Here is a 24602-nt window from a genome sequence, read left to right on the forward strand (position 1 = left end):
TAAATGACTATTAAATGCAGAGGTTTGAAAACAGCAAAGATGAGATAGATATTGAAGAATGTGAAATGCCTGACTTGAAGGAAGAACTTCCTGATGTGATTTATTAGGATCCCTATTGGCCGACGCCAATGGTGACAGCTAGTCTTACTGGAGTCCGACACACCCAAAAAAGACATTAAAGACAAAAGACTTTTCAATTTACATACAATAAAATACGTTAACATCTAGTGTGTGTGCATTACATTGCTGAATTACATGTATTAAAAATTATTTCAAGAAATGTCTCTGCTGATGGTGGCTCCCTCCCAAGTTGCTAGAGCTGTCTGTTAGAAAGATATTAAAACTGTATTGTAACGGATTAATTAAACTGGAATGGAAATGGAAAGGAATCTGTTACTTTATTGTAACTATCCCCTATTCACTTTATAGCAGTTTTATAGAAGCCAGCTGCTAAACGATTTACCTCAGAGTGTAATACAAGTTTGAGGCAGCTACATGCCTGTCAGAAATATGAGATGATTGAAATACTGTACTGATGTTATGTAAGCCTTAAGAATCCTCCTGGACCGTTTTAGACAACTGAAATGTGAGACAAATAAAAGCTCCTGCAGCATCTTCAATAGATCATACTGTAGATAAATAACTACACAGTTGATTTAACATTTTTATGAGTTGTAACTGAAAGCCTAAATGTTTCTGTTGAAGCTTTTAATATGTATTTAATATGATAGATCACAAGTATGAGGTGACTGAGGAGACAGTTCAAATTTGTTTGCAAGCAAAATATTTAAAAAAATTGGTCAAAATACAAATATTAAGTTGTTGATAAAGATGAATGTAACTAAAATTTAATTAATAAGGTGAGATTATTCTGAAATGTTTTTAATGGGTTTGGGGTAACAGGAACTCCATTACAGTATTTCAGGGGCAATGGTAGAAACATTGGAGTCAATCTGATACCTCAAACTTTTGATACTGTCATAATTATTAGTAATGACATCTCTTATTGATGTTAACTCAATTTAATTTAGAGATAAATATTGCATTAAAAAGTCATGTAATTGGAGTGTGGTTCTCCTGCAAGTTGGTGGCGCTAGTGAGACACAGAAATACAGAGGTCTCTCATCCAATTCATTTCCTTTACCAGAGCGGTCCATAATTAACTTTTGCTTGGTTGGCAGTTTCAACCAGATATAAGCAGGCAGAGACCCCAGCATCCATAAGTCAGACACCTTCTTCCTCTGTGGTAAGACTCTCTCCACCTCCTTAGATGTTTACATTTGTGTCATCTTAGCACTCAGCATGTGAGGCGGTAGCTAACTGCACTGTTTCAGTTGACTTCTGCATTTAGCTATTTACATTATTTCTGCATTGTCAGATTTTACAATATGCAATCAATTGGCATTCATTTAAAATGTTTTTACTTTAAATGTGTTTTACTTGAAACATGTAGCTTTTATTTACGGGCCAAAAGTGGTGCTCCTGCTGTTTGTAAATTGAGGGGTTGGTCTATAATGCAAATGGGTTTTCAGGGGGTATTTATTTGAATTCTTGACCGAATGTGTAGTTAAGTGAGTTGTCACCAGGAAAATGAAAGTTACCAGTTGCACCTGTAGCTGAATTGGACAAGGCTGTAATGATTGTGTTGAATTATACCATTCTAAATGTTTTCTACCTCTTCGGGGGCTAAATGAAATAGCTTTAGACTTGTGCGTATTCACAACAACCTAATGTTTCCCAGGGTTCTCCAAGAAGTACAAATTCATCTGTAGAAGGGGAAAAACAAGGTGAGACATAGTTTGAGTCTTCATAAGAAAAGTGACAAATGTTCTGTGAGAGATGCCACTCACAACTCTGTTGACTGTGGAGGAAGCACCACAGAGTCAATCATGTTTCTTGTTTTGTCTCTTTCCTAGTGATCCGTCACCATGAGTACGGACGCAGAGATGCAGATCTACGGCAAGGCTGCCATATACCTCCGTAAGCCTGAGAAGGAGAGGATGGAGGCACAAACCGCACCCTTTGATTCAAAGAACGCCTGCTATGTCGCAGACACCAAGGAGCTTTACCTTAAGGGTTTGGTCACTGCCAGGACTGAAGGAAAGTGTACTGTAACAGTCATCAATCCTAACGGCACTAAGGAGGTAAGCCTGATTTGAAAAGTATTGAAGATTGTGCAGACACACTTTTTTCATGCCAATTGTAAAAAATTAAATAAGTAAAAAAAAGATTGATTAATAAGCATTTCTTTGTTTTTTTGTAAGCAGAATATAACCTTCAAACACGTCCTTTTATCCCTGCTAATTAAATAGAATGTTCTATATTGACTAGTTAAGTATCACCATGTAGTCGTCAGTGGTTGATAACAAAGTAGTTGGATTAGATGGGGGGATGCAGTTTTATTTAAAGATTTGTTTTTTTAAAGCATTCAGTCCTGTCCAGTTTGATCTGTGTATAATCTAGATTTCTGACTGTTTCAGGAAGGAAAAGAGTTCAAAGAAGCAGATGTCTACCAGATGAACCCCCCTAAGTACGACAAGATTGAGGACATGGCCATGATGACCTACCTGAATGAAGCCTCTGTGTTGTATAACCTCAAAGAGCGTTATGCAGCATGGATGATCTATGTAAGATACCTGTATAAACATACACACTCATACAGTACTACACATAAAGTAATGGTAGACACCAAAACATACCAATACAGTAGACTTACATTACTATACCATAGTACACCCACATCCTCACATAAATCCAGGTAAACGTCAAGCTGATTTTTCGAATCCCCTAATTTAATCTCTTTCATCCAGACCTACTCTGGGCTGTTCTGTGCCACGGTGAATCCCTACAAGTGGCTTCCTGTGTACGACATGGAGGTTGTCAACGCCTACAGAGGGAAGAAGAGGATGGAGGCTCCACCCCATATCTTCTCCGTCTCTGACAACGCCTTTCAGTTCATGCAGATTGGTATGAGCTCTAATGGATGGATGGATGGATGGATGGATGGATGGATGCATGGATGGATGGATGGATGGATGGATGGATGGATGGATGGATGGATGGATGGATGGATGGATGGATGGATGGATGGATGGATGGATGGATGGATGGATGGATGGATGGATGGATGGATGGATGGATGGATGGATGGATGGATGGATGGATGGATGGAAGTTAAAATGTGCTTTAGAGAGGTATCTGCTGTTTTCTAGTCTACGTTAGAACAGTTTGCTGGTAATATCTGATATCACTGGCCTTGAATGGAAAATGTTCCAAAATGAAATCCATGATGATGCTAAGAATTCAATAATGTCCCCATAATGTTGCTTGAGTATGATAATCAATATGTTGTTTTGTTACAGACCAGGAGAACCAGTCCGTCCTGATTACGTAAGTTGTTTACTAAAATCTCATTTGAGAAAGGGTTTCTACTGCAATATTTTGGGACACTTGGGTGTGATGAAAATACATGACATTATGAATGGATTAGGCTATGCATAGAAATGAGTCGATGAGTGGGGATACTTGTTAATTTATGTAGGAAAACAGTGTATTTTTCAATGCTATTTCTTAGTGTAAGTCAATGTGACATTCAAACATGTTACTAAAACCCCTGTTTCTCTGTCATATTAATAACCAGTGGAGAATCCGGTGCAGGAAAGACTGTAAACACCAAGCGTGTTATCCAGTACTTTGCCACCATTGCAGTGTCTGGTGCCAAGAAGGAAGCAGAGCCAGGCAAAATGCAGGTAGGTTGTACCTTTCTAACACATTTCAGTTTGGTGGGCTGTGTTCAAGCAATCGAGAATAACTAACTTTACCAGTTTCTGAGCAACTTGTGTTTGTCTCAATCAGGGGTCTCTTGAGGATCAGATCATTGCTGCTAACCCTCTGCTCGAGTCTTACGGCAATGCCAAGACAGTGAGGAACGACAACTCGTCTCGCTTTGTAAGTATGAAGGGCATACTGTGTATGTTATCTAATATTGGACAAATGTATTTCAGTATTTCCCATTTGTTATATCAATAGATGTTCGACAAATTGTAACATTTAAAGGAGTCTATCAAAGTAAAATGTTAGATGTATTTAGTTATCCTCTTTCTAACCCCCATGCTCTACTTTAGGGTAAATTCATCAGGATTCACTTCCAAGGTAGCAAACTGGCTAAAGCTGACATTGAGACCTGTGAGTTGATTTTGATTGTTTCTCAATTATTTACTAAATTCACAGATTTTTCGGGGAGATAATCTTTATCTAATGTTCACTCTCTCTCTCTCTCTCTCTCTGTCTCTCTCTCTCTCACTCTCTTTCTCTCTCTCTCTCTCTCTCTTTCTCTTTGTGTCAATCTCTCTCTCTTTCTCTCTCAGACCTGCTAGAGAAGTCCAGAGTGTCCTTCCAGCTTCCCGATGAGAGAGGCTACCACATCTTCTTCCAGATGATGACCAATCACAAACCTGAGGTTGTTGGTAAGGCAAAGTAGAGTTACAGGATTAATTATTCCCACCCCCATCTGTGGAATTCATTGTCCACACTATTAATACTATTCCAATGAGTACATCCAACGTAACAAGGCATCTAGATATGAGTCAGGTCTTTGGGGAAGATCTATCAAGTAATGCACTCTGATAAGTATTGTGAAAGTATCTTTCAAGGATTTGATGTCATTTATCATACGACATCCAGTGGCCCTTTGGGGTATTTCAGATGATCCCAGAGGTCTGTAATTATCTCTGACCCTCTGTGTGGCATTATCACATGTCCAATATATTAAGTAACCTAATACTATGATTTAAAATAGAATGACGAAGCTGTAAAACATTATCCTAGATATGAACCATCAACTTAATGAATACCATTGGTGTTCAATAAGGGTTTCAGCATGAAATATCATTTATTTTATTATTTTACACATTCGGTTTTATTATATGTGTTTGTTGTCAATGTTTAGGCATCAAGCTGGGGGCAGTTGTTAAACAAAAGTAAATATTTTGAAGAATTGTAATATAAAATGAATACATTTTTTAAAAGTTATTAAAAAATGAATTACCAAAGTTACGATATGTTGCCATAGATTTTCTGTTAATTGCCAAAATTACTGAAGATTACGGTAACTTTGGTAAATTACCGCCGATAGCTTTGAAACCCTAACCGTGATATAAAATACTTGAGTCCATCTACTGAGTAAAGGAGAGAGAGAGACTGTAAAGGTAGGACAGCAGAAATCTAAGAGATTTAACTGACAAGACATTCTCTGTTGTCCATAGAAATGGCGCTCATCACCACCAACCCCTACGACTTCCCCATGTGCAGCCAGGGCCAGATCACTGTGGCCAGCATCAACGACAAGGAAGAGCTGGATGCCACAGACGTGAGTCAAACAAAGGGTTCATCATATTCTAGATATGGAATGGGTAGGATCACCATACACACTGAATGCACTGTGCAATTCCAACTTGGTGGCAGCTGGGAATTTTCATGTATTTTTCTGTTTTATTCTAAATGCATTGAGTTAGTTAGGCATGTGCCTCAAGGAACTCTTCATGCCTTCACACTTCACCTTGAGGCCCATACTGTACATGTAGGACATCCACAAGAGAGTGCCACTAAGTCCCTGTGGAACTGTGTAAAATGTATGTTGTGTTAGTCGTCAACCAGTGTTGGTCAAGTGTAATCACGTGGATCTGAGAAGCCAGTCAAATGTATCCATCCCATTTGTTCTGCTGAGAGAACAGAACTGTAGTGTACTGTATGTGAGAAAACTACCGTTCAGTTCATCACTGTTGTACTTCCTGTCTAATGCCAGGATGCCATTACAGTCCTGGGCTTCAGTAATGATGAAAAGATGAGCATCTACAAGCTGACAGGAGCTGTACTGCACCATGGCAACTTGAAATTCAAGCAGAAGCAGCGTGAGGAGCAGGCCGAGCCAGACGGCACAGAGGGTGAGTCCACTCATATAATATGTAAACATTAGTCCCATTCCCAGTCCCACTCATAGATATACAATATGTAAACATTAGTCCCATTCCCAGTCCCACTCATAGATATACAATATGTAAACATTAGTCCCATTCCAAGTCCCACTCATAGATATACAATATGTAGACATTAGTCCCATTCCCAGTCCCACTCATAGATATACAACATGTAAACATTAGTCCCATTCCCAGTCCCACTCATAGATATACAACATGTAAACATTAGTCCCATTCCCAGTCCCACTCATAGATATACAATATGTAAACATTAGTCCCATTCCAAGTCCCACTCATAGATATACAATATGTAGACATTAGTCCCATTCCCAGTCCCACTCATAGATATACAATATGTAAACATTAGTCCCATTCCCAGTCCCACTCATAGATATACAACATGTAAACATTAGTCCCATTCCCAGTCCCACTCATAGATATACAACATGTAAACATTAGTCCCATTCCCAGTCCCACTCATAGATATACAATATGTAAACATTAGTCCCATTCCCAGTCCCACTCATAGATATACAATATGTAAACATTAGTCCCATTCCCAGTCCCAATCATAGATATACAATATGTAAACATTAGTCCCATTCCCAGTCCCACTCATAGATATACAATATTTACACATTAGTCCCATTCCCAGTCCCACTCATAGATATACAATATGTAAACATTAGTCCCATTCCCATGTTGGTTCTCTCTCCAGTGGCTGATAAAATCGGCTACCTGCTGGGCCTGAACTCAGCTGAGATGCTGAAGGCTCTGTGCTACCCCAGAGTGAAGGTCGGCAACGAGTATGTGACCAAGGGACAGACTGTGCCTCAGGTAAGGCGGCCAAACACAGCTTCTACCATTCTCTGAGCACCATACATCTTTTGATGATGAGTGCATTGCTTGTTTTGAAGAGTGATGTTGTTTTCCCCAAAGCTCTTTTCACCTCATCACTTAGACATGGTCAACATCTCATGTATTCATTAGAGGTGTTATCATTGCAGGTTAATAACTCAGTCTCGGCTCTGGCAAAGTCCATCTACGAGAGGATGTTCTTGTGGATGGTCATCCGTATCAACGAGATGTTGGACACCAAGAATCCAAGGCAGTTCTATATCGGTGTGCTCGACATTGCCGGGTTTGAGATCTTTGATGTGAGTATGAGACCAGAACAAGACAATGAGTTGTGATTGAGAGGGATTACAGTCTTGTATGATGATGAAATGATCCCTTCTGAAATTCCATCAACAGTACAACAGCATGGAGCAGCTGTGCATCAACTTCACCAATGAGAAACTGCAACAGTTTTTCAACCACACCATGTTCGTCCTGGAACAAGAGGAGTACAAGAAGGAGGGAATCGTCTGGGCCTTCATTGACTTCGGCATGGACTTGGCTGCCTGCATTGAGCTTATTGAGAAGGTAAGCTGTCTGTCAGGATTATAATGGACCTCAACAGCAAAGCTCAAATGGAGTGATGTGTGAGCTATTATCACATGGTACAACGTATCTGACTGTTGAGAACTCAAAATGTTTCCTATTATGGGCCCCTAAATGAAGATACTCTGATAATAGCATGTTTGCTGAAAGAATAAATGTGATCCTAAATGTAAATATCACTAATTTGATATACATCTCTTTTCATAAAGCCATTGGGCATCTTCTCCATCCTTGAAGAGGAGTGCATGTTCCCCAAGTCTTCAGACACTACCTTCAAGGACAAGCTGTACGCCCAGCATCTTGGCAAAAACAAGGCGTTTGAGAAGCCCAAGCCAGCCAAAGGCAAGGCAGAGGCCCACTTCTCCCTGGTGCACTACGCCGGCACTGTGGACTACAACATCACTGGCTGGCTGGAGAAGAACAAGGACCCCCTGAACGACTCTGTTCTTCAGCTGTACGGGAAGTCCTCAGTCAAACTGATGGGGACCCTGTATGTCGCTGCCCCACCTGAGGGTAAGACTAGCAGCACATCAAAAGATTTAATGAAGAACTAGTTACAGTCCCATTTTCTTTAAAGGGTCAATCTGCAGTTGCTACATCCATTTGTGGACTTATTAAGATATGTACCCATTCATTCTTGAAGAACATCAGCTTAGTTCAACCGCGGTACCCCATCAGAACCCAAATTTGAGCTTGTTTTACTCCAATGTTTGTAAACAAAGTAAAGGGAAACAAGATGGTCAGTCCTTGAATACATAGCTCTATCTATACATTTGAGTGGTTACATTTCTCCAGCCCCATCTCTCATGTTTTTATTGAAACAGGGGCAGGGAGCATGCTTTGTTATTGTTTCAACTGCTGATTGCTGCTTTAAATGTATCACAATCTCTCTGGGTGATTTACTGGGTTAATTTACTCATACAATAGGTGTTATTTTACACAATCTCATTGGCAGCATTTGCATTAAGATACGTGTGAAGTTAACCTGATTCTCTCATTTATATTGAACTTTTCTCCATTACAACAGATACAACCAAGAAAGGAGGCAAGAAGAAGGGTGGTTCCATGCAGACTGTGTCCTCCCAGTTCAGGGTGAGCTTTTAAAATGTGGATATTCAGTCCTTCAAAAGGTGTAGTGATTATCAGAAATTATTTCTGAGAAAATGGTTTGTAACCCTCTTACAGGAGAACTTGGGCAAGCTGATGACCAACTTGAGGAGCACTCATCCTCACTTTGTACGCTGCCTGATCCCCAACGAGTCAAAGACTCCAGGTACAATAAACATTGAGTTAAATATGACATCACATCAGTACAATATTAGTAACCTTAACAAACCAATCTTCAACCTGTTTATAAGTATTTAAATCAAATCAAATCAAAAAATCAAATCAAATTTATTTATATAGCCCTTCGTACAACATTTGATGTCTCAAAGTGCTGTACAGAAACCCAGCCTAAAACCCAAAACAGCAAGCAATGCAAGCAATGCAGGTGTAGAAGCACAGTGGCTAGGAAAAACTCCCTAGAAAGGCCAAAACCTAGGAAGAAACCTAGAGAGGAACCAGGCTATGAGGGGTGGCCAGTTCTCTTCTGGTTGTGCCGGGTGGAGATTATAACAGAACATGGCCAAGATGTTCAAGTGTTCATAAATGACCAGCATGGTCAAATAATAATAATCACAGTAGTTGTCGAGAGTGCAGCAAGTCAGCACCTCAGGAGTAAATGTCCGTTGGCTTTTCATAGCCGATCATTAAGAGTATCTCTACCGCTCCTGCGGTCTCTAGAGAGTTGAAAACAGCAGGTCTGGGACAGGTAGCACGTCCGGTGAACAGGTCAGAGATCCATAGCCGCAGGCAGAACAGTTGAAACTGGAGCAGCAGCACGGCCAGGTGGACTGGGGACAACAAGGAGTCATCATGCCAGGTAGTCCTGACGCATGGTCCTAGGGCTCAGGTCCTCCGAGAGAGAGAAAGAAAGAGAGAAAGAGAGAATTAGAGAGAGCATACTTAAATTCACACAGGACACCGGATAAGACAGGAGAAGTACTCCAGATATAACAAACTGACCCTAACCCCCCAACACATAAACTACTGCAGCATAAATACTGGAGGCTGAGACAGGAGGGGTCAGGAGACACTGTGGCCCCATCCGATGATACCCCCGGAGAGGGCCAAACAGGAAGGATATAACCCCACCCACTTTGCCAAAGCACAGCCCCCACACCACTAGAGGGATATCTTCAACCACCAACTTACCATCCTGAGACAAGGCCAAGTATAACCCACAAAGATCTCCGCCACGGCACAAACCAAGGAAGATCACGTCAGTGACTCAACCCACTCAAGTGACGCACCCCTCCTAGGGACGGCATGAAAGAGCACCAGTAAGCCAGTGACTCAGCCCCTGTAATAGGGTTAGAGGCAGGCAGAGACAGCAAGGGCGGTTCGTTGCTCCAGTGCCTTTCCGTTCACCTTCACACTCCTTGGCCAGACTACACTCAATCATATCATGTCTCTCACATGGGTAGGCAGACTATTCCATAAAAATTGAGATCTATAGGAGAAAGCCCTGCCTCCAGCTGTTTGCTTAGAAATTCTAGGGACAATTAGGAGGCCTGCGTCTTGTGACCGTAGCGTACGTGTAGGTATGTACGGCAGGACCAACTCGGAAAGATAGGTAGGAGCAAGCCCATGTAACGCTTTGTAGGTTAACAGTAAAACCTTGAAATCAGCCCTTGCCTTAACAGGAAGCCAGTGTAGGGAGGCTAGCACTGGAGTAATATGATCAATTTTTTGGGGTTCTAGTCACGATTCTAGCAGCCGTATTTTGCACAGTTTATTTGGTGCTTTATCCGGGTAGCCGGAAAGTAGAACATTGCAGTAGTCTAACCTAGAAGTAACAAAAGCATAGATACATTTTTCTGCATCATTTTTGGACAGAAAAGTTCTGATTTTTGCAATGTTACGTAGATGTAAAAAAGCTGTCCTTGAAACAGTCTTGATATGTTCGTCAAAAGAGAGATCAGGGTCCAGAGTAACGCCGAGGTCCTTCACAGTTTTATTTGAGACGACTTTACAACCATCAAGATTAATTGTCAGATTCAACAGAAGATCTCTTTGTTTCTTGGGACCTAGAACAAGCATCTCTGTTTTGTCCGAGTTTAAAAGTAGAAAGTTTGCAGCCATCCACTTCCTTATGTCTGAAACACAGGCTTCTAGCGAGGGCAATTTTGGGGCTTCACCATGTTTCATTGAAATGTACAGCTGTGTGTCATCCGCATAGCAGTGAAAGTTAACATTATGTTTTCGAATGACATCCCCAAGAAGTAAAATATATAGTGAAAACAATAGTGGTCCTAAAACGGAACCTTGAGGAACACCGAAATGTACAGTTGATTTGTCAGAGGATAAACCATTCACAGAGACAAACGGATATCTTTCCGACAGATAAGATCTAAACCAGGCCAGAACTTGTCCGTGTAGACCAATTTGCATTTCCAATCTCTCCAAAAGAATGTGGTGATCGATGGTATCAAAGGCAGCACTAAGGTCTAGTAGCACGAGGACAGATGCAGAGCCTCGGTCTGACGCCATTAAAAGGTCATTTACCACCTTCACAAGTGCAGTCTCAGTGCTATGCTGGGGTCTAAAACCAGACTGAAGCAACCAGACATACATTGTTTGTCTTCAGGAAGGCAGTGAGTTGCTGTGCAACAGCTTTTTCTACAATTTTTGAGAGGAATGGAAGATTCGATATAGGCCGATTCGTTTTTTATATTTTCTGGGTCAAGGTTTGGCTTTTTCAAGAGAGGCTTTATTACTGCCACTTTTAGTGAGTTTGGTACACATCCGGTGGATAGAGAGCCGTTTATTATGTTCAACATAGGAGGGCCAAGCACATGAAGCAGCTCTTTAAGTAGTTTAGTTGGAATAGGGAGAGCATTTAAAGAGACTTGGTTTGTGTTTGCAGGTTTGATGGAGAACTTCCTGGTTATCCACCAGCTCAGGTGTAATGGTGTTCTGGAGGGTATTAGGATCTGCAGGAAGGGCTTCCCCAGCAGAATCATCTATGCTGACTTCAAGCAGAGGTACACACACACACACACACACACACACACACACACACACACACACACACACACACACACACACACACACACACACACACACACACACACACACACACACACACACACACACACACATACATAAATATTTGCTCTGAGGGTTTTCCCAGCATCAGAATAGGCTTAACCAAACCGATTACAACTTGACATATGTTAAACATTTCTCCTGATTCAGGTACAAAGTACTGAATGCCAGCGTCATCCCCGAGGGCCAGTTCATGGACAACAAGAAGGCTTCTGAGAAGCTGCTTGGGTCCATTGATGTGAATCACGAGGACTACAAGTTTGGACACACCAAGGTCAGTCAAATACCCCCAGCAAGAGATGCCAACTAAAACACAACTTCAATGATCATTTAAACTCTAACCATTAAATGTCTCTCCAGTTGATCTATCCATCTTGTTATTATTTCTTAAAAATGTAAAATAAAATATTATACTCAATTCATTATCTTGTGCTTGTACAGTTATCTATGTCAGTGTACATTATTAATCTACAGCTATACAATAACTTACAGCTCATAAACAACCTATCCCATGGTTTGTTTGTAAGGATTACAATGTTTATGTTGTTCAAACCAGTCTAGTGGTTTTGTTCCTCTCTTTTGATTCACCCCTTTCTGTCTGTTACCACCTGACTGTGGTTCCATAATTGACCACGTCAACCTGTGTCAGGTGTTCTTCAAAGCCGGTCTGCTGGGTGTCCTGGAGGAGATGAGAGATGAGAAGCTGGCCTCTCTGGTCGGCATGGTCCAGGCTCTCAGCCGTGGATTCCTCATGAGGAGAGAGTTCACCAAGATGATGGAGAGGAGGTGAGGAAGAGTAGACATCTTGGCAAACTGTTCTGTCAACCACCTGTATGTAATGTATAGTGATTACATAGTGAATATGCTGTGAGTTGTTCAGGATGAGAAGGTACATGTTATAACATTCTATTAAAGTAGCAGTTTGGTATTTAGCAAGCTGTTCAATTGTTATTTAACTAAGTGATATTTACCCATTCATTCTGGAATAATATGAAATGCCTCATGATCTTAACATCACCTGTCAGTCCTTTCATCTAGAGCGCTGTCTATACATTTAAGAGGGATTATATTTCCCTAGCCCCATTCCTCAGCTGTATGCAAAAAGTGGTGGGGTCCCTGTTTGTTATTCTTCGAATCGCAGAATGTAGCTTTAAATACGTCATCCAGTGATGTTTTTCTTTACTGTTAAGGAATACTAGAAATGCCTCTCCTTGAAGTTTGCAGTTGTATAAAAAAAATACTATTTTCTTCAAAACATATATTTTTACCGTTTAGTGTTTGTACTTTACTGTATTTATACTTGGGATATCGTTTTCCACAGGGAAAAAACCCCCCAAAAACACCTTTAAGCATGTCACTCACCGTGTCACTCACCGTGTCACTCAGCATGTCACTCACCATGTCACTCAGCATGTCACTCAGCATGTCACTCACCATGTCACTCACCATGTCACTCACCATGTCACTCACCGTGTCACTCAGCATGTCACCTCACCGTGTCACTCACCGTGTCACTCACCATGTCACTCAGCATGTCACTCACCGTGTCACTCAGCATGTCACCTCACCGTGTCACTCACATGTCACTCACCTTGTCACTCACCATGTCACTCAGCATGTCACCTCACCGTGTCACTCAGCATGTCACTCAGCATGTCACCTCACCGTGTCACTCAGCATGTCACTCAGCATGTCACTCAGCATGTCACCTCACCGTGTCACTCACCATGTCACTCAGCATGTCACCTCACCGTGTCACTCAGCATGTCACTCACCATGTCACTCACCATGTCACTCAGCATGTCACTCACCATGTCACTCAGCATGTCACTCACCATGTCACTCACCATGTCACTCACCATGTCACTCAGCATGTCACTCAGCATGTCACTCAGCATGTCACTCACCATGTCACTCACCATGTCACTCTATCCTTTCTGTGGACCAGAGATTCCGTCTTCACCATCCAGTACAACATCCGTTCATTCATGAATGTGAAAACCTGGCCATGGATGAAGTTGTACTTCAAGATCAAGCCCCTGCTGCAGAGCGCTGAGACTGAGAAGGAGCTGGCCAACATGAAGGAGAACTATGAGAAGATGACGACAGACCTGGCCAAGGCTCTGGCCAAGAAGAAGGAGTTGGAGGAGAAGATGGTGGCCATGGTGCAGGAGAGGAGTGACCTGGCGCTTCAAGTCGCATCTGTGAGTGAGCAACAACCCTCATCAGAGCACATTTAGACACACAAGGACACAGACACGATCGCACACACATCAGCACGTATGAACAATAATTGAATAGGATGGCCCTGACTAGAATACAGTATATAAATATAAAGTGGGTAAAACAGTGTTCCATGTCTATGTACATAGGGCAGCAGCCTCTAAGGTGACTAGAATACAGTATATACTGTACATATGAAGTGGGTAAAACAGTATATTCCCCCCAAGACTTGGGGAACATGCACTCCTCTTCAAGGATGGACCAGTGTTCGATTATTAAAGTGGCCAGTGATTCCATGTCTATGTACATAGGGAAGCACCCTCTAAGGTGACTAGAATACAGTATATACTGTACATATGACGTGGGTAAAACAGTATATTTCCCCCAAGACTTGGGGAACATGCACTCCTCTCCAAGGATGATTCCATGTCTATATACAAAGGGCAGCAGCCTCTAAGGTGCAGGGTTGAGTAACCAGTGATTCCATGTCTATATACAAAGGGCAGCAGCCTCTAAGGTGCAGGGTTGAGTAACCAGTGATCCCATGTCTATATACAAAGGGCAGCAGCCTCTAAGGTGCAGGGTTGAGTAACCGGGTAGTAACCGGCTAGTGATGGCTATTTAACAGTCTGATGGCCTTGAGATAGAAGCTGTTTTCCAGTCTCTCGGTCCCAGCTTTGACACACCTGTACTGACCTCGCCTTCTGGATGATAGCGGGGTGAACAGGCGGTTGAAGTCCTTGATGATCTTTTTGGCCTGTGAAATATAGTTATATATGTCATGCATTTAAATTGATTTGCTCTGACTTATTTGACTAAATCAAGTCTATATTTTGATACACAAAGTGAGAACACAGGTTTTTTCTCCTGTTCTGAAACCAGGATTCAGAGAATCTGAACGATGCTGAGGAAAGGTGTGAGGGGCTCATCAAGAGCAAGATCCAGCTGGAGGCCAAACTCAAAGAGACGACTGAGAGGCTGGAGGATGAGGAGGAGATGAATGCTGAGTTGACTGCCAAGAAGAGGAAGCTGGAGGATGAGTGCTCTGAGCTGAAGAAGGACATTGACGACCTGGAGCTCACCTTGGCCAAAGTGGAGAAGGAGAAGCACGCCACCGAAAACAAGGTCTCGTAGACAGTCTAACCAAACAATAATCCAAAGAATAATCAACTCAAAACAGAAATGTAATTCAAGTCTTTTTGTGGGTACAGTAAAAATTAAGACACAAAATAGTGGAATTTCAGTTGTGGTGTTCTCCCCACATTCATTGCATGTTCTGCTACCAACTCGTATATGATTTCCATTCAGTACACTGGCATGGAGTACAGTGCCATCTAGTGTTGAATCTATAGTACTGTACTTGTTGACACATTTCTGTTATAAATTTAACTAATTCTCCAATTTATGGTGAAGTGACCAAAGACACATTTTGTTGTGGCTGTTTTCAGGTTAAAAACCTGACAGAGGAGATGGCGTCTATGGATGAGAGTGTTGCCAAGCTGACCAAGGAGAAGAAAGCCCTCCAAGAGGCCCACCAGCAGACACTGGACGACCTGCAGGCAGAGGAGGACAAAGTCAACACTCTGACCAAGGCCAAGACCAAGCTGGAACAGCAAGTGGACGACGTGAGTGGAGTTTGACATTCTGGCCATGATAGTGTGTAAGATGTTATTATCTTCAGTTGTTTAGATTTGACCAACACATGTCTGTTTATATCTTGTAGCTTGAGGGTTCTCTGGAGCAAGAGAAGAAGCTCCGTATGGACCTTGAGAGATCCAAGAGAAAGCTGGAGGGAGATCTGAAACTGGCCCAGGAGTCCATAATGGACCTGGAGAATGACAAGCAGCAGTCTGATGAGAAAATCAAGAAGTAAACACAAATAAATTACTACAGTTTTCCCTGCCATCTTAATCAACATAATGGTTCTTCTTGGTTCATTCTTATAACTATGAATTAAACTTTGTATGTGATTCTTAAAAGCAAAATGAATGGTCAAATATGCTCCCTTTATACTGTCTAACCAAAACAAACTTTGCAATCAACGTGTTTGTGTTTGTTAGGAAGGAGTTTGAGACCAGCCAGCTCCTCAGCAAGATAGAGGATGAGCAGTCTCTGGGAGCTCAGCTGCAGAAGAAGATCAAGGAACTCCAGGTACAGTACAGGATCTCAGCTCCAGTACAGGAAAATAACTGACACATTTATTCTGGTAGCACACGTTCTTCCTGGTGGTTTCTGATGGCTCCGTAAGATGGAAGACGGTGCTTCTTCCTGGTGGATTCTGATGGCTCAGTAAGATGGAAGATGGTGCTTCTTCCTGGTGGATTCTGATGGCTCAGTAAGATGGAAGATGGTGCATCTTCCTGGTGGATTCTGATGGCTCAGTAAGATGGAAGATGGTGCTTCTTCCTGGTGGATTCTGATGGCTCAGTAAGATGGAAGATGGTGCTTCTTCCTGGTGGCTTCTGATGGGTCAGTAGGTTGGAAGATGGTGCTTCTTCCTGGTGGATTCTGATGGCTCAGTAGGTTGGAAGATGGTGCTTCTTCCTGGTGGATTCTGATGGCTCAGTAAGATGGAAGATGGTGCTTCTTCCTGGTGGATTCTGATGGCTCAGTAAGATGGAAGATGGTGCTTCTTCCTGGTGGATTCTGATGGCTCAGTAAGATGGAAGATGGTGCATCTTCCTGGTGGATTCTGATGGCTCAGTAAGATGGAAGATGGTGCTTCTTCCTGGTGGATTCTGATGGCTCAGTAAGATGGAAGATGGTGCTTCTTCCTGGTGGCTTCTGATGGGTCAGTAGGTTGGAAGATGGTGCTTCTTCCTGGTGGATTCTGATGGCTCAGTAGGTTGGAAGATGGTGCTTCTTCCTGGTGGATTCTGATGGCTCAGTAAGATGGAAGATGGTGCTTCTTCCTGGTGGATTCTGATGGCTCAGTAAGATGGAAGATGGTGCTTCTTCCTGGTGGCTCAGTAAAATGGAAGATGGTGCTTCTTCCTGGTGGATTCTGATGGCTCAGTAAGATGGAAGATGGTGCTTCTTCCTGGTGGATTCTGATGGCTCAGTAAGATGGAAGATGGTGCATCTTCCTGGTGGATTCTGATGGCTCAGAAAGATGGAAGATGGTGCTTCTTCCTGGTGGATTCTGATGGCTCAGTAAGATGGAAGATGGTTCTTCTTCCTGGTGGATTCTGATGGCTCAGTAAGATGGTAGATGGTGCTTCTTTCTATGTAAAGATGTTGCTTCTTACCATTGTTAGTTTGGATCCTGCATGGGACACTGTCTAATGGGACACTGTCTAATGGGACACTGTCTAATGAATATAGTAAATATGTTAGTGTAACTGGCTATGTATAAACACATTTATACTAAATATACAATACATACTATTATTATGTGGTGAGGTTCAATTGTTTCAACTGTATTGTAGTGTTCATCCCCCTGCTCCTACCCCCTGTTTTAGGCTCGTATTGAGGAGCTGGAGGAGGAAATTGAGGCTGAGCGTGCTGCCAGGGCCAAGGTTGAGAAGCAGAGGGCCGATCTCTCCAGGGAACTTGAGGAGATCAGCGAGAGACTGGAGGAGGCCGGAGGCGCCACTGCTGCTCAGATTGAGATGAACAAGAAGCGCGAGGCTGAGTTCCAGAAGCTGCGTCGCGATCTTGAAGAGTCCACCTTGCAGCATGAGGCCACAGCCGCCGCTCTGCGCAAGAAGCAGGCCGACAGTGTGGCTGAGCTCGGGGAGCAGATCGACAACCTGCAGCGCGTCAAGCAGAAGCTGGAGAAGGAGAAGAGCGAGTACAAGATGGAGATTGATGACCTCTCCAGCAACATGGAGGCTGTCGCCAAGGCAAAGGTGAGTAGTGATGTTTTGGTCAAGCAGTGTTGAGGAGGGTCAGCTAAATTACCATTCAATAAACTGAAGTTGACAGTCCCATATGGTTCATTAACAGGGCAATCTGGAGAAGATGTGCCGTACTCTTGAGGACCAGCTGAGTGAGCTCAAGACTAAGAATGATGAGAATGCTCGCCAGGTCAACGACATCAGCGGACAGAGGGCCAGACTCCTGACAGAAAATGGTACCTTCAACAATGAACAACAAACCAATATAGTTCACCTCAGTAGTACACAATAACATGTATCGGGGGCTGTAAATTCAGTCCACATAGTTTCTGCACTACGATTCCTCAAAATACAATTTCAATCTAGAAAGAATGACTCATTAACAGGAGGTCACTCTAACCCTGCAGGTGAGTTTGGCCGCCAGCTGGAGGAGAAGGAAGGCCTGGTGTCTCAGCTGACCAGAGGCAAACAGGCCTTCACCCAGCAGGTGGAGGAGCTGAAGAGACAGATTGAGGAGGAGGTCAAGGTAAGGCACCCAAAACGGAAAACACCTACCACAGTTTAAAGCTTTATCTACACATAGACTGTTTCTACGCCACCCTCAGAGACTTCTAATATCATTTGTTTTACTCTCTCTCTCTTTGTCTTTCTTTCTCTCTCTCTCAAAGGCTAAAAACGCACTGGCCCATGGTGTCCAGTCTGCCCGCCATGACTGTGATCTCCTGAGAGAGCAGTTTGAGGAGGAGCAGGAGGCCAAGGCAGAGCTGCAGCGCGGCATGTCCAAGGCCAACAGTGAGGTGGCTCAGTGGAGGACTAAGTATGAAACTGATGCCATCCAACGCACAGAGGAGCTGGAGGAGGCCAAGTGAGTTGCACGCAATAGCAAAAACTCAAATAAACGGTGTGGATGGTGAGGGTGGTAGGGGGATCTGAGAAAATGTTACTTCAATATGTACTGCAACATTTGTTTCACAACAAATGACTCACCGTAACACCACCCTATGTTGTTCAACAGGAAGAAGCTGGCCCAGCGTCTGCAGGAGGCTGAGGAGACCATTGAGGCGACCAACTCAAAGTGCGCCTCCCTGGAGAAGACCAAGCAGAGACTGCAGGGAGAGGTGGAGGACCTCATGATTGACGTTGAGAGAGCCAACGCCATGGCCGCCAACCTTGACAAGAAGCAGAGGAACTTTGACAAGGTGAACATTTATAAACCTCACTCTAGGCTGATGTTTCCTGTCTGCTATTTGATCAGATGTAGTATAATTGTAGCATATTTCTGATTCAAAACTCTCCATCAATGAGTTGTAATGAAAATCCCATGGATTTCCCCAGGTTCTGGCAGATTGGAAGCAGAAGTATGAGGAGGGTCAGGCTGAGCTGGAAGGAGCTCAGAAGGAGGCTCGCTCTATGAGCACTGAACTCTTCAAGATGAAGAACTCGTACGAGGAGGCTCTGGATCATCTGGAGACTCTGAAGAGGGAGAACAAGAACCTGCAACGTGAGCATTTGACAGCAGTTATTTTCGTCCGATGTTTGACCAGTGTTTGAAAATGGAATCAACTGTAATCATTAATATTATATAAAAATTACTTTTTAACAATCTCAGAATGTTCATGTAAAGTTTAAAATATATTTTTTGGAACTTGTAATTGGTATTCCTTTGAACAACCCAATGATGTGGTGGGAAATTAGATTAGCAAGACAGTATGAAGTACTGTTATTGAATTATCTGTTATTATAATTCATTATAAACTTCAGTGCATTGGTGATATCTACTGAATATCTCCTGAGTCTAAACAGCTCCTGTGTTTGTGTGTGCAGAGGAGATCTCTGACCTGACTGAGCAGATCGGAGAGACTGGCAAGAGCATCCATGAGCTGGAGAAGGCCAAGAAGACCGTGGAGACAGAGAAGTCTGAGATCCAGACCGCTCTGGAGGAGGCGGAGGTACAAACTACAGCTGTTTGACAATCCAATGCTCCCTTTAACGGTGTTTATTGTAGTCATATATTCAGTTTGTAATTATTTGTGTTAAACAATTTGTCTGACTGCTTCTCCTTGTCCAGGGCACACTGGAGCACGAGGAATCCAAGATTCTGCGTGTGCAGCTGGAGCTGAACCAGATCAAGGGTGAGGTGGACAGGAAGATCGCTGAGAAGGACGAGGAGATGGAGCAGATCAAGAGGAACAGCCAGAGGGTGGTTGACTCTATGCAGAGCACCCTGGACTCTGAGGTCAGGAGCAGGAATGACGCCCTGAGGGTGAAGAAGAAGATGGAGGGAGACCTGAACGAGATGGAGATTCAGCTGAGCCACGCCAACAGGCAGGCCGCTGAGGCCCAGAAACAGCTGAGGAACGTCCAGGGACAGTACAAGGTAAAGGGACTGGGACATCAGGCTCAAAAACCTGAACATGGGGAGGGATTTGTTTGTGAATCAGTAGAAAAGAATAGAACAGTGGAATGTAATAGAGTGGACTAATATACTGTAGGAAGGTAGGGATATTAGAGTGGACTAATATACTGTAGGAAGGTAGGGATATTGGAGTGGACTAATATACTGTAGGAAGGTAGGGATATTGGAGTGGACTAATATACTGTAGGAAGGTAGGGATATTGGAGTGGACTAATATACTGTAGGAAGGTAGGGATATTAGAGTGGACTAATATACTGTAGGAAGGTAGGGATATTACACTCTTAGAAGTAAAGGTGCCTGGAAGAACCTTTTGGGTTGTCGCACCAGCAGAACCTTTCCAGTTGAAACCGGAACCTTTTTGTGATTGGAGCGGTTACATTTTGAACCTATTTAATAATATATTATAGAGGTGGCAGCCTATCAGATTGGAGATGTGGCTTATTGGAGGGTTATTTTTTGTCATCCGTTAGCACAAATGTCATTCCTGTATACTGCAAATTAAAATGTTTCTTGAATATTTATGCATATTGAATATTCTAATATAATCTTTTTTTTTTAAATTGCTGATGATATAAAAATAGTAAGGTTGTAAATAGTCCAACTTTGGGATTTGCTCTTGAGGAATGAATACACCTCCACTGGCCTCATTGAAGCAACAAAACTGTCCGTGTTCAACCTTAACATGTGATGACAATACAACAGAACAGATGAACATGAATTAAATGTACTCTGTTTGGCCCCAAAACAATCTATCTTAAAGCCCCTACTAAGTCTTCCTCCACTCCAGGGGTTCCTCCATGAACCTGCTGCTGCATCAAACCATTAAAGGTGTATCCAAGAACCCCTCAACTAACCAAATGTGAAAATATGAACCATTGACTAGCAATGGCTCCTTGAGGAACTCTAGGGGTTCCTTGAGGATACCCAGGATTCCTCTAGTCACCACTAATTCTTAGAGTGTAGAAAGGTAGGGATATTAGGAACATTTTTACCCATTAACATTTCTCTCACCGATCGTATCGCCCCTACTTCCACAATTCCTAATTCATTGTGAACCCCAGGATGCCCAATTGCACCTTGATGATGCCGTCCGCGCCGCAGAGGACATGAAGGAGCAGGCAGCCATGGTGGAGCGCAGAAACGGTCTGATGGTGGCTGAAATCGAAGAACTGAGAGTTGCTCTGGAGCAGACAGAGAGAGGACGCAAAGTTGCTGAGACTGAGCTGGTCGACGCCAGCGAGCGCGTCGGACTGCTGCACTCCCAGGTACGGGTCAAAGGCCATTTCTAATGAAACTCAACCAAGCATACCGATTACACACACATATATAATTCAACAGCTTAATATTGATAAACCTTTAATATTTTCGTTTGTTTTATATTTATATTTTCATAATTTCAGCCTTGTGACTTGTAAGTTCTCTTGAGAGTCAAACAAATGGCCTGGTTTCCTCCTTCAGAACACCAGCCTTGCGAACACCAAGAAGAAGCTGGAGACTGACCTGGTTCAGGTGCAGGGAGAGGTGGACGACATCGTCCAGGAGGCCAGGAACGCAGAGGAGAAGGCCAAGAAGGCCATCACTGACGTGAGTCCTTATGATCTACTCAATTACATCAACTAGATTTGTCCCCAAAGGCCAATGGAAGCTGGGCTGGTTAAACAGAGATCTCAAAAAGGAGGTCAGATGATCTCAGAGGGACATTATGATTGGTGCCAGTTGGTGCATAAATGAAACTAACTACCATTCCAGGCGGCCATGATGGCTGAGGAGCTGAAGAAGGAGCAGGACACCAGCTCTCACCTGGAGAGGATGAAGAAGAACCTGGAGGTCACAGTCAAGGACCTGCAGCACCGCCTGGATGAGGCTGAGAATCTGGCCATGAAGGGAGGCAAGAAGCAGCTCCAGAAACTGGAGTCCAGGGTGAGTTAACAGCAGGGTGGATTGAAAGACAGATTGCTGGAAATGTATTTGATCATATAAAAATACACAGGAGCATTGTGTAATGGCTTTTTCCTCTGAATCACCCACCTACATCATGAAATGTCATTGTTTTCATTATAGACCTCTTTAATTAAAATCGTAAAAGTACATAGGAGTAGACAACACTTCTTGACCAGTAGAAGAACATTCCTCTGATTTACAAAGATTTGTTACGTCTGACTTCACCACCTCACATAAATGCCTACGTTTATTTCTTCCACAAAGGTGCGTGAGCTCGAGTCTGAGGTGGAGGCCGAGCAGAGAAGAGGTGTAGACGCGGTCAAGGGAGTCCGCAAGTATGAGCGCAGAGTCAAGGAGCTCACTTACCAGGTAAGAAAAAGTGCATTCTTCACACACTCAAGCACACTGGTTTGTGTGTTAACACTATGGACTATTGATTCTTGTAACTTCTCCCACAGACTGAGGAGGATAAGAAGAACGTTGCCAGACTTCAGGACCTGGTAGATAAGCTGCAGATGAAAGTGAAGGCCTACAAGAGGCAGGCTGAGGAAGCGGTGAGTCACAGACTTAGTCAAAACCTCTGAAAGCTTACATTCCCTAGTAGACATTACAAAACGTCTAGACAGTTTAGTTAAGTGTTGTACTGCACATCAGTCAACATTGACTCAGTTGATAGTGCAAGTCATTTCTGAAGAAATGTATGCACAGTGACTCCTCTTCCTATGTGTAACAATTTAAAGTAGAGCGGGTTGAATATTATTTAGCTTTGTGCCGGGGGCTGGTCTGGTGGTAGTGCTGACTCTCCTGGATCACATGGTCCTGGAAGCAGCAGTTTATCCCCTGTTCCACCACTCACTTTCTCTCATGTATCATCCTTCTCCCTCATAATTCCTTTAAGAAATATATATTAAATTGCTACTTGAAGCTTCAAACTTTCAATACTGATGTTAGGCTCTCCCTCTCTTTTCTTTACCCAGGAGGAAGCATCCAACCAGCACATGTCTAAGTTCAGGAAGGTTCAGAATGAGCTGGAGGAGGCCGAGGAGCGTGCTGACATCGCTGAGACTCAGGTCAACAAGCTCAGATCCAAGAGCCGCGACAGCGGAAAGGTACGGAAGTGCTGCTAAACCTACACCTGACTGATGTTCAAACATGACCACATCAACACCACCTATGATTCATTCTTCACAGATGTCAATACTGACCTTTTACAATCACTCAAATGTTGAGGATCTCTGAGAAACACATTTCAGGACAGGGTAAATAATCCAAATTTAGTTGGTACTTCAAAATCGAAAATCAAGCTGAGCACAGAGTCGTAAATACTTGATCCATTCTGTTATTTCCAAGTGTTGATATATTTATCATGTTCATTATTAATACTGATCTATTCTGTTATTTCCAAGTGTTGATATATTTATCATGTTCATTATTAATACTGATCCATTCTGTTATTTCTTTCTTCTTACAGGGAAAAGAAGCTGCTGAATAAACAAGACCAAAGTCTTATCAATTTCCTGTGTTTCATAAAATATGATTCTCATGGTGAAATGTTGATCATTGATTAAAAACATGCAGGCCTACATACACTTCCTTTGTGACTGTGGACTTTTTTCTCAGAAAACAGCTTTTCATACCACAAAAATATTGTACTTTAACTCAAGGAGCAATCTGGGATTCAAGCAACATCAAAGCGGACACCCCAACAAAGCATTCATTTTTTTTTGCTGAGGGATGAGGATGGAGAAATGTAACTACATGTAACAGTATAACTTTAGTACGTCCCCTCGCCCCGACACGGGCGCGAACCAGGGACCCTCTGCACACATCAACAACTGACACCCACGAAGTGTCGTTACCCATCGCTCCACAAAAGCCGCGGCTCTTGCAGAGCAAGGGGCAACACTACTTATAGGTCTCAGAGCAAGTGACGTAACTGATTGAAATGCTACTAGCGCGTACCCGCTAACTAGCTAGCCATTTCACATCCGTTACATACACAATTCATAGACTAAGCTATTATAATCATCCATAACATCAACATGATAGTTTTAACCCTTTACACTCAGGGGGAGGGGCCTATATGAACACACCCAAATTGAAATGTCTCCATAAGAAACAAATAGGAGAAGGAAGATGGTAGCATAACCATGGTAACAATTGAGAGAGAACACTGGTGATTGGACGGAAATTACTCAGACCAAAGTTCTCAGGATACAACAAACCAGATTTTTTGCATTTGAATTTTGTCCCAGATAATGCACACAATAATCTCATGTGGCCAGACGACGTGAAAATAAATGGTAATCTATCATCTGACCAAATTACACAAGATTTTAGTCCTGGGTTATCCGAGATTATGCGCATATATACATGAAAAAAGTAAAGAAAATATCAATTTCCTGTGTTTCATAAAATATGATTTTCATGGTGAAATGTTGATCATTGATTAAAAACATGTCGGCCTACATACACTTCCTTTGTGACTGTGGACTTATTACCATCACACGGGACTATGCATTTTTTATTGAATATTTAAAACATACTTGCAGTGAAGCTGCTCAACATCTACATCACATTCAGTCATCTAACAGACTCCCATACAGAGCGAC

At 42.7% G+C, this 24602-nt stretch overlaps 1 protein-coding gene across 1 annotated transcript; it reads left to right on the forward strand.

Annotated features, from left to right (window-relative positions):
- The first annotated feature begins 1928 nt into the window (after positions 1 to 1928).
- On the forward strand, positions 1929 to 23564 carry LOC120017464 (myosin heavy chain, fast skeletal muscle-like). Its single transcript, XM_038960220.1, has 39 exons — positions 1929 to 2144; positions 2481 to 2627; positions 2811 to 2967; positions 3363 to 3390; positions 3641 to 3749; positions 3856 to 3948; positions 4125 to 4185; positions 4368 to 4466; positions 5265 to 5368; positions 5804 to 5942; positions 6694 to 6812; positions 6983 to 7132; positions 7230 to 7400; positions 7628 to 7931; positions 8446 to 8510; positions 8604 to 8691; positions 11389 to 11506; positions 11721 to 11844; positions 12220 to 12356; positions 13519 to 13774; positions 14676 to 14918; positions 15242 to 15418; positions 15517 to 15662; positions 15854 to 15944; positions 17255 to 17644; positions 17742 to 17868; positions 18040 to 18158; positions 18301 to 18497; positions 18648 to 18831; positions 18968 to 19133; positions 19457 to 19581; positions 19701 to 20009; positions 21111 to 21314; positions 21508 to 21633; positions 21799 to 21969; positions 22255 to 22359; positions 22449 to 22544; positions 22968 to 23099; positions 23462 to 23564. Exons 1-39 carry the CDS (start codon positions 1929 to 1931, stop codon positions 23480 to 23482), a joined length of 5814 nt encoding a protein of 1937 aa, XP_038816148.1. The 3' UTR covers positions 23483 to 23564.
- The last annotated feature ends 1038 nt before the right edge of the window (positions 23565 to 24602 follow it).

The sequence above is a fragment of the Salvelinus namaycush genome, chromosome 22, assembly GCF_016432855.1.
Source record: "Salvelinus namaycush isolate Seneca chromosome 22, SaNama_1.0, whole genome shotgun sequence".
Lineage (NCBI taxonomy): Eukaryota > Metazoa > Chordata > Actinopteri > Salmoniformes > Salmonidae > Salvelinus > Salvelinus namaycush.

What these genes read in the sequence shown, in the direction of transcription:
- LOC120017464 (XM_038960220.1), top strand. Translation starts at nt 1,929, where the DNA reads ATGAGTACGGACGCAGAGATGCAGATCTACGGCAAGGCTGCCATATAC. An exon ending in TAAAGCTGACATTGAGACCT is followed by an intron (nt 4,186 to 4,367) that starts GTGAGTTGATTT and finishes TTTCTCTCTCAG; the next exon opens with ACCTGCTAGAGAAGTCCAGA. An exon ending in TGGAACAGCAAGTGGACGAC is followed by an intron (nt 15,419 to 15,516) that starts GTGAGTGGAGTT and finishes TATATCTTGTAG; the next exon opens with CTTGAGGGTTCTCTGGAGCA.